The sequence below is a fragment of the Pempheris klunzingeri genome, chromosome 15 (genome assembly GCF_042242105.1).
Source record: "Pempheris klunzingeri isolate RE-2024b chromosome 15, fPemKlu1.hap1, whole genome shotgun sequence".
Lineage (NCBI taxonomy): Eukaryota > Metazoa > Chordata > Actinopteri > Acropomatiformes > Pempheridae > Pempheris > Pempheris klunzingeri.
Window position 1 is genome coordinate 1137170 of NC_092026.1, and position 10331 is coordinate 1147500.

A 10331-nucleotide genomic window follows, 5' to 3' on the forward strand; every position below is an offset into this window, starting at 1 on the left:
TTTAACTAGATTATATTAATGTCTCCGGCTCCCCACACAACAATTCACTAGTGCCCCCTCTCCATTATCCAAACATCTCCATCACTGGAGGACTAAAACACATTAGCGCTCCTGCAGTGGGGGGGTTCAGTGCAGGACTACAGCGTTACCGTTCAGCCGGGGGCAGCACGGCGACCTTCGACCCTCCCGGACGCCTCCGCCGCCGCTCAGAGGGGGAAAAAACAAGCAGAGATACAAAGTACAACTCACAAAATAAAAGTCCGGTTTATTGTCAAACAACAAACTTCGCACATACATCAAAACAGGCCGTCATAAAACAAAGTCGCTGACAAAAACAAAATAAAAAGGAAAAAGAAAAGAGGCTCTTTTCTTTGGCCTTACCCTCCCATACAAACAAACTAGTTATGGTACAGCTAAAGTACATACATTAAATTTACTGGAATGCTCTGAGTTCAACGGCTTAAGAGGTTGTCTTTCATGTTTTTTACTGTTTTTACATGTTTTTCTAGTATCTGTTGAGATATTGTAACATGGTCAACCAAGTAAAATCTTTCGTTAAAGAAGCACCGATTTGGTCTGACGAGATCGCTGCCGAGAGGAACTGACCCCCCTCCGAACAATATGTACAAAAATATAAAATGTAAATAAAAATACAAACAAATCCTCCGTTCGTGTTGTTGTTGTTGAAGAGAAGCCGGATTTCTGCGTCGGTGTGGCGGCAGGTTCCTCTAAAAAATTTGCAGTTTGAGGGGAGATTGAGAGTGTATGTGTGTGTGTGTGTGTGTGTGTGTGTGAGTGAGTGTGTGTGAGTGAGTGTGTAGATGTTTGTTGAACTCTACTTGCTAATGACCATGTTGGATTTTTTTTATTATTATTTTTTCCTTTAATCGTTCCTCCCGTCCCTCCACCTGTGACATATAAAAACGGTCAGAGGTGAAGAATCAGGAAGTGGTTCAGCAGGATGGCGCGGGGGGAAACGCATCAATCGTCGTCGTCGGTTTTCTGCTTCTTGGTTTCGACGTCGTCCTGAAGAAGAAGAAGAAGAAGAAGAAGAAGAAGAAGAAGAAGAGGAGGCGGTTAGATGGAGACATGAGGATGTGAACGGTCGCTCTGACTCGTGGTGGCGAAGGTGTCTCGCCGCCTCACCTCGTCGTCTTCGTCATCATCCTCAGCTGCCCGTTTTGTGCCGCCCTCGATCTCATCGTCGTCGTCCTCCTCGTCTTCCTCGTCGCCTGCGTGACGAAGAGCAAGAGGAATGAGATGTGTCTGGGAAGTGACCCCAACACTTTCACTCAAATAAAAGCGAACCTCTTCTAGCTACCTTCTCCGTCGTCTTCCTCGTCCTCCTCATCCACCTCCTCGTCCTCCTCGTCGTCTACGTCGGGCTCGCCGTTCTCCTCGTTCTCCTGGAAGTGCCAAAAATAAAAATAAAAAAAAGTAGTTTTAAGTGACTTCAGGAGCCACGTGGATAAAAGACTGTGTTGCACTCCAGGAGGAAGACCAGAGCCGTGTGTGAGGGGTGGAGGCCATGGCGGTTACCTTTCCGTTGGTGGCGGCGTCTTTGCCGTTCTCCTTCTCCTCCACCAGCTTCTTCTCTTTCAGGTCCTGATGGAATAAAAGAAAAGAACATTTAGAAAGTGATGCTGCACGGCTCCACACGCAGCTGGTGCACTGAAGCCGTCCCGCCCGCTGCTACCTGCTCTCCTACCTAATGGCCTAGTTAGCCGAGCCCCAGTGGCTGATGGGAGCTGCACATTTCTCGGCCCTCTCCCCGTCAGAGTGAAGCCTTCCTATTTAAACACCATATTGGCCTCTGCAGATCCTCCCCCGTCCTCCTCCTCCTCCCACTCCATCCCCTCTAATGTGTTGTAATCTGATACTTTGATGTGGCCCCCGGGGCACTCTGGGTATTGTAGTCTTCGGCGGGCTGCCGCCGCCACCATATGTCACGAGACACGCCCGGGAGAGGCACTGCAATACCCATGATGCACCGCTCCGTTTAAAATAACACAGGAGGGCGCAGGAGGAGGAGGAAGAGGAGGGGGGGGCATGATGGAGGAGGAGGAGGCGGCGGCGAGCGCGGTGCACGCTGCTGCTGCTGGCCGCTTGTTGTAACGGAGGCTGGAAAGGACAATAGAAGACGACACATGGCAGGCGAGAAAAGCGGCCAGAAAAGGCGAGTGTGAGGCGGCGCTGCGGGGCCGGAGCCCGAAAACACACCGTCTAAAACACCTCCAGGGCTTTTCTGCTCCCCCTTAGACCGGAAAACCGCCCGCCGAGCCTATTAATAGCGCTCGGTTTCCTCGTTTTGTCGACACCGTCCGCTCACAGCCTATTATCCCGCTGCACGCACGCCCCTTCGCATCCAACACATACACTGCTATTGATTAATTGCTTTACATAATCTTATTGGTTAAAATCCATTAAGCTGTTTAGGAGCATCGGCAGCTCCTTGGCAGGAGACAAATGAGCCTGAGTGGAGCTCGGAGGCGCCGCGCACTCACCGACTGTGCGTAAAAAGGCGCTTGTGCGTAAAAATGCTCCACAACTATAAATAGTGGCCGAACAGGCTCCCCGGATTACCAGCTAATACCCGGCCCCAACTTTTCCCTCTCCACCTTCTCCATACGTCCGTTTCTTTTAATCACCCATAATTATTCAGCTCGCTGCCGTTGCTCTTATTATCTAAAGCCTGGATCCTGCTCTCCCCCACCGCCGCTGCGGAGACCAGACTCCCCCCGCGGGGGCTATTAAAGTTTTACCCAATCTGATCCAAAGTCCAGCCGAAGGGGAAATAACATTGAAAAGACGCGCAAAGACGGTCAGACCGGAGGAGAAGCCCGGACGGTGCCGGATCACAAAGGGGGAAAACCAGCACCGTCACATCACACCTCCACAGCCCGGACACACACACACACACACACACACACACACACAGATGCACACGGGGGGAAGTGGGCTGCTTTACAGAAAAAAAGAAAGAAAAACTTTTCCCCTGAGACACAAACGCGCCCTGCAAACATGCTCCAAAACCCTGAAGGAGAAGCGGAAGCCGCGGCTCGCCGTGTGCGCCACAGACTCTCCGGTAAACGGAGGCTGAACAAACACGGTCCGCTCGGCGGCAGCAGACCTTCCTGAGTCGGTAAACAAACCGGGTCGGACGGTGCGGGCAGGCCAGGCCCCCCCGGTGCCTTTTACAACAAACAGACGGAGAACAACCTCTAAGGCTGCGCGCTGAGAGCTCCGGAAAGTTGACATTGGTGCGAATTACGCACCGCCCGCTGCCTCTCCGTCCTCCATTCAAACGGAGCAACTTCACGCCACGAACCCCCCCAGCTTCCCCCGGCTGCTCGGTCCCAGCAGCTCCCCCGTGAACCCACCCGGGATATCAGCGTCCGTCCTGGTCTGGAAGCGGGATCTGACCTGGATTTATGAGGCAGAACGCAGCCTGGAGGATGTGTAAATAATAGGCGCGTCGATTCAGCGGTGCGCGCGGAGGGTAAAGAGCCCAAAAAGCTGCGGAGGGAGCGCGGGACCGAGGAGGGGGTCCACCGGCGCTCCGGTCCGGGCTGGATGCGTGCGTCTCACCGCTTGTATAAACAAAGAACCCGCGCAGACCGTTACTCTCCGGACAATGAGCCGCGGACTGTGAACGCAGCCGATTCCCGTGATGCGGTGCCGAGACCCCCCCGCTTTATTTCATTTTCCATCACTAAGAGTTTGGAGAAAAAACAAACAGAACACCGGCTTTTTTTCCAAGCTCTTTATCCGCCTCCTGCTCCTCTGAGTGCGCCCCCGAATGAGCGCGAAGCGACGACGAAAAGGGGGTTTTAAAAAATGTAGGTTAGAGCCCGGAGAGGCTTTTATTCTGATGGAGAAGGTGAGAGGAGGGCGGCTTACCTTGGCAGAGATATCCGAGCCGGAGTCAACTTGTGTGTCTGCCATTGTTTTAGTTCAATAAAATAAAGGACGGCTGAAATGAAAGGTTGAATAAAGTAAATCCCTCTCCTCGCTTGGCGGATCAATCAGTATTAAATTGTGCCAGTGGCCAGCGCTACTCACGGCCGAGCCTTTTATATACCCTGCTGGGCGGGGCTTACGGCGGCTCCCCGGCCGCTGATTGGCTGCCGGCCCCACAGAGGTGTTCTCTTCGCGCGCCGGAGTGGAACAATGGGGAGAATTCTAAACCCGGAGGCCACGCCCCCTCCGCTCCGCCGCCGTCCTTTCTCAACAAAAACAAAAAACCGGCCCGAATAAACGGCACCAAACGGGCTCCGTCTTCACCCCGGAGCCCTTCCCGCGCCGGGAAACCGACCAAAACCGACCGTGCACCGAATCACACGCCAAACACACCGAATAGGCAGCGCTTGGTTTGACGTAGCGTCACACTTTTGATTGATTGATGATCATCTGGTCGAGTCAAGCGGCGACTACGGAGCCGCTTCTCCCGCCCACCGCCGCGACGAGGGAATACGGGCGAGTTAGAAGTGATGATGGGGGGTAAGAAGAGGCAAAATGTCGACGGTGGCGGGAGTGTTTGTGGGCTGACGCCTCTCACACCGTCGCAGCAGCCGCTTCACGTCGCCATCAGTCAGATAAACGGTAGAAAGAGTGATGTGCACCACAGCCGCCATGTCTCATCACAGCCCCTCCCCTCCCCGCCGCCATCTTTGAAACTCATCTCTGTATGTGCGCACTTGACGCCTTCTCTTTTTTTTTTTTTTTTTTTTTTTTTTACATAACATCCCATAAATTCGTGCGCCAAGGTCGATGCACAATTAAACACACGACGTCCGTCCAAGATAAAGTGGAGAGACGGTGTGGTGTGAGGCTGTGGTGAAGGTGTTCAGGTGCGGGAGGACAAGTGCTGCTGGTGGCCTCGTTTCCTCCGTCTCCATTGTTTGGAGCCCACGAGAAAAAAAGCCCCGCCGTGGTGGTGGAGGTGGTGGAGGAGGAGGAGGGAGACGGAAAGCAGTGCGACATAACAGACATGCGATGAGACAAGTGCGGAAAAAAACTTATAATGTGCTCATGAACTGACGCGCATTCTTATGAAACACAAGGGCAAACACAAGGGTATTTTTCCTTACCGAGTTTTGTACACATGGCTTTTACAAGCTGAACATGAGAAGGACAAAGCGGCACAGAAAAAAACACAGCCGCCATTGCTCGCTCAGGATGGGGGATGGGAGCAGACTGTGCTCCGGTAACGGGCGGCCCACATCCACATTCTGCTCTGCTGACGCACTCGGCCGCCGAGGACGACGCTGATTGGTCGGCCGGGTGGAATAAACACAGCGTTGGCGCACGGCGAGCGCTGATTGGCTGAAGCGGACGTCCTTCAATTCAAACTGGGCTGCGCCGGCGCGCTGCAAGCTGCGGGTCCGGATCATGGATCAGGAGTGTGTGTGTGTGTGTGTGTGTGTGTGTGTGTGTGTGTGTGTGTGTGTGTGTGTGTGTGTGTGTGTGTGTGTGTGTGTGTGTGTGGAGCATCAGTGTAGAGTTTCACTTCATGTCATTCACATGGTGGTAAAAGTACTCAGATAATGCAAAAATGCAAGTAAAAGTACTTGAACCACAGTGTAGAAATAAATAAAAAAGGTAAAAGTACACTAATATTAGCTTTAGAATACACTCTAAGTACAAAGAGTAATAGTACTCACACAGAATGACCAATTACAAATTATATGATGTGACTTAATTATACAGTGATTGTTGATGTGTTCATCACAGCTGGTAAAGTTAAAGCTGCTATTTTTCACCAAAGCATCAATAAAGTCTTTGAAATAACATCATCATCATTTATTAATGAACACATGTTGTTGTACATATGCATGAATCTGCAGAGTAAATAGTAACTAAAGTTATTAAATAGATGCGGTGGAGTAAAAAAGACAATATGAGATGAAAATGGAACAAGTACCTTATGATTGCACCTGAGTGCGGCAGGCTACCTGAGTAAATGTACTTAGTTATATCCCACCGCTGCCGAGGACAGAGCACCTCTTACCGCCGTGCTCCCTGAGAGCCCGGTGTAACTGCCTGGAAAAGCCGACCTCTTCATGTTTCATTAGGCTGTATTATAAAATATTTAACCAGGTATCAGAGATGGCAGCGCCGGGAGTAAGTGATCCTTCCACTCAACCAAACTCTGCTTCCCAACCGCATCCCAACAGGCATGAAGCACTGAAAAGAGCAAAAAACCCTGAGGTTTCGTGGCGTTTTGTGTCAGTTTGAGCGACACACACGAACACTAGCAGATATGTGACCAATCATTAGGCTGCATCTGTCTGTCTTCCTGGGTTTGGGCTCCTCTGCTCTACAGCTGCGTTGAGGACGACTTCCAGGAGCCTCCAGTGCCGTAAAGATGCTAACGCAACAAACATGGCGTCCAAACAACCAAAGATATTTATAGGAGAACAAAGAATTGCGGTGCAGCAAACCAGTAAACATGTTCATGACGTGCTGGTCGCCATTTCAGGCTGTACGCCAACATCTCATCTCTGATTCTGTGTTTTTAAGTAAGGCATAACACCTGACCAGGTGTCCATGATCAGGAAGTTTTTCACAGCCGTAACTCCATTTCCCTGGTAACACCTGAGGGTCTGACTAATACCTGGAACAGTCACCACCATCCCGTTAGGTTCTTGTGCAATGGAAATGTGGTTCACTGCTCCAGAAAAACCCTGCAGCCTGAAGCTGAGCGCCGGATGTGTGAACAGTTCAAGGACGTGATCAGAGAGTGGTCATGTGACCCAGAGTCCCTGTGAGGTCAGAGGGCATCAGTCTACTTCCTGCAGCTTGTGGCGATCAGAGGAGCAGCTAACGTTAGCTCGGTGAGGCGTGATAACACACTGTTGCTATGGTTACTCCAGCTAGCGCTTTAATTTAGACGGTGAACGGACAGTTTTCTCCGGACCTACTTTTTGATGGGCACCCAGCAGCCAATCAGAATCAAGTGTTCGTCCAGACCACATGGTGTAATAAAGTGTCCCAGAGCCCCACACAGGCGTGAGAGTCGCTGAGCTCCTGCGGTGGTGAAGTGGCCCAGCGGAGGCCTGATTCAGGCCCAGGACAGTCTACCAGCCACATGTGGGCCAGCGCAGGCCGGCATGGCTTGGTCACCAGCTGCTGCGGGGGCCCCAGACCGCAAGGGGCCCCCTAAAGCCCCAGGTTCACTGTGTGTCAATTGGTTGTACATAATTTGATTAACTACAGATATCTGCACCATTGAAGTCGTATCAGCTCAGACAAGTCCTGGATCACGACTTAATCTGCTGGCCTCGTCCTGCAGAGGGGCCCTGTGTCAGAATATAGCTTTAAGACCGGAGTTATTATAGTCATAATTGGGGCCAAGCAACAAAATGTTTTGCTGCAGGGCCCCTTAACTGGTTAATCTGTCCCCGCTGGGTGGCATCCTCCAGGGCCGGAGCACAGCCGACGCTCAGCCGGCGCTCATCGCTAAAGTTCAGATCTTTATTTAAATATTAGAGTCTTAGCACATGGAGCATGTGTCGGTTTACAGGCATGACCCTGAATCACATGACCCCATAAACATGAGGTCGTCACAGAGCAGCACCAGGACACGCCGGGCGAATCAGATCAGAACCAAATGATCACACACACTTTTATATCTTCACACACTCGGCCTTCTTTTAAATGTCTTTGACCTGATTTTATTTTTTCTTATCTTATTTCCCGTCTTGTGTGTTAGCAGGTCTGTTTCATGTTATGTCTTAGTAGTAAAATGCATTTCTTGTATGAGAGCAGATAAAGTTTATTATCTAATCTAACCTACATCTTATATTTTGCATTTTTCATGTTCTATTTTCACATTTGTGTTTCTTCTTTTGATTTTATTGTCCGTCTTATTCTACATTAATGTTCTTTATATGTTTGCATTTCTGGGATAAGAACTTTTATACAAATTCAGTTTCCTCTTCTTCTTCTTCTTCTTCTTCTTCTTATCATCATCATGTCTGTGGTGTGTGAAGTTTGACATTTTGGCTTTTGACCATTTTTAAAACGATGGAAACACGCCGAGCACTAGGACGAGTCGTATTGAGGAAAAACAAAGATGGCGGCTTTGTTAAACTCTTTTTATTATTTTATATCACCTCGTTTGTATCTTTTGTTTGTATCACCCTTTACATCTTGTTTTCATATGCAAGGAAAGGCTCAGAACTGATGAACTTTAAATCAAAGATAAATAGTAATTAATACCTTTAATCCAAACATCAGTGATGACTGAGAAGAGATGACACGTTCAGCACCTATCAGCATCTGAACAAACACCTCAGAGCGTTCAGCCTCGTTTTATTTATTCTCCTCCTCAGGTGCTTTTGAATACTAAACCACCTCAGCTCAGAGTTTAGTTCATCAGTGAGGCGTGTTTAACGTGGAGTTTAAATATTTGGAGCTGACACTAATCCAGGTTTAGAGTTAATCCAGACTGGAGCAGCTCAGCCTGGAGCTTACCCAGTCTGGGTAAACGGGGTCTGCACCACCAGACGTGGCTCAAACAGGAAAAGCAACACTTTAAACCTGGCCTGTCTCTGTTTTCTCTGTCCTACTGACGGACTAAATGAAACTAAAGAGGTAAATAAGGCAGAGGGAGGCGGCAGGTGACGTCCTGCTGGAGTCTGAGTTACACAGATCAGCAGTCATCAGCCAGCATGTTGGAACCTGCAGCGCTGCAGTGAAGTGGACGCCTCCAGCAGCCAGAAGAAACAACACAAGTTCACGTCAGAGAGTTCACTTCAGCATATCACACTCTTCAACGCTCTTCTTCCTGGTCGACCGACCAAAAGCCCGTCACCGGTTACCTGTCAGCTTCAAAGATCCTTTTATTGGTGTTAAATCACCTAACAGATGAATATTAGTCAGACATGGTCCCCGTAGATCACTCTGACCCTCGAGCAGAGAGGGAACGTTTCCACCAATCCTGAAACCAGCCACAGCTGAATCAATGCAAAGTGTGTAGTGGAGGTCTATAGTGTGTGTGTGTTAGTTAGTCAGTGTGTCAGTGTGTAGTGGAGGTCAATAGTGTGTGTGTGTTAGTTAGTCAGTGTGTTAGTGTGTAGTGGAGGTCTATAGTGTGTGTGTGTGTGCTAGTTAGTCAGTGTGTTAGTGTGTAGTGGAGGTCTATAGTGTGTGTGTGTGTGCTAGTTAGTCAGTGTGTTAGTGTGTAGTGGAGGTCTATAGTGTGTGTGTGTTAGTTAGTCAGTGTGTTAGTGTGTAGTGGAGGTCTATAGTGTGTGTGTGTGTGTTAGTTAGTCAGTGTGTCAGTGTGTAGTGGAGGTCAATAGTGTGTGTGTGTTAGTTAGTCAGTGTGTTAGTGTGTAGTGGAGGTCTATAGTGTGTGTGTGTGCTAGTTAGTCAGTGTGTTAGTGTGTAGTGGAGGTCTATAGTGTGTGTGTGTTAGTTAGTCAGTGTGTCAGTGTGTAGTGGAGGTCAATAGTGTGTGTGTGTGTTAGTTAGTCAGTGTGTCAGTGTGTAGTGGAGGTCTATAGTGTGTGTGTGTTAGTTAGTCAGTGTGTCAGTGTGTAGTGGAGGTCAATAGTGTGTGTGTGCTAGTTAGTCAGTGTGTCAGTGTGTAGTGGAGGTCTATAGTGTGTGTATGTGCTAGTTAGTCAGTGTGTTAGTGTGTAGTGGAGGTCTATAGTGTGTGTGTGTGCTAGTTAGTCAGTGTGTTAGTGTGTAGTGGAGGTCTATAGTGTGTGTGTGCTAGTTAGTCAGTGTGTCAGTGTGTAGTGGAGGTCTATAGTGTGTGTATGTGCTAGTTAGTCAGTGTGTTAGTGTGTAGTGGAGGTCTATAGTGTGTGTGTGTGCTAGTTAGTCAGTGTGTTAGTGTGTAGTGGAGGTCTATAGTGTGTGTGTGTGTTAGTTAGTCAGTGTGTTAGTGTGTAGTGGAGGTCTATAGTGTGTGTATGTGCTAGTTAGTCAGTGTGTCAGTGTGTAGTGGAGGTCTATAGTGTGTGTGTGTGTGTTAGTTAGTCAGTGTGTTAGTGTGTAGTGGAGGTCTATAGTGTGTGTGTGTGTGCTAGTTAGTCAGTGTGTCAGTGTGTAGTGGAGGTCTATAGTGTGTGTGTGTGCTAGTTAGTCAGTGTGTCAGTGTGTAGTGGAGGTCAATAGTGTGTGTGTGTGTTAGTTAGTCAGTGTGTTAGTGTGTAGTGGAGGTCTATAGTGTGTGTGTGTTAGTTAGTCAGTGTGTTAGTGTGTAGTGGAGGTCTATAGTGTGTGTGTGTGTTAGTTAGTCAGTGTGTTAGTGTGTAGTGGAGGTCTATAGTGTGTGTGTGCTAGTTAGTCAGTGTGTCAGTGTGTAGTGGAGG

The 10331-nt window shown here is 49.1% G+C and overlaps 1 protein-coding gene across 1 annotated transcript; it reads right to left on the minus strand.

Moving 5' to 3' along the window:
* Positions 1-239: 239 nt before the first annotated feature.
* Positions 240-4057, minus strand: ptmab (prothymosin alpha b). Its single transcript, XM_070845646.1, has 5 exons — positions 3901-4057; positions 1540-1605; positions 1322-1406; positions 1147-1232; positions 240-1026 (listed from the first exon to the last, which is right to left on the minus strand). The coding sequence occupies exons 1-5, from the start codon at positions 3943-3945 to the stop codon at positions 982-984; spliced, it is 327 nt and encodes a 108-aa protein (XP_070701747.1). The 5' UTR covers positions 3946-4057; the 3' UTR covers positions 240-981.
* Between the last annotated feature and the right edge of the window lie 6274 nt (positions 4058-10331).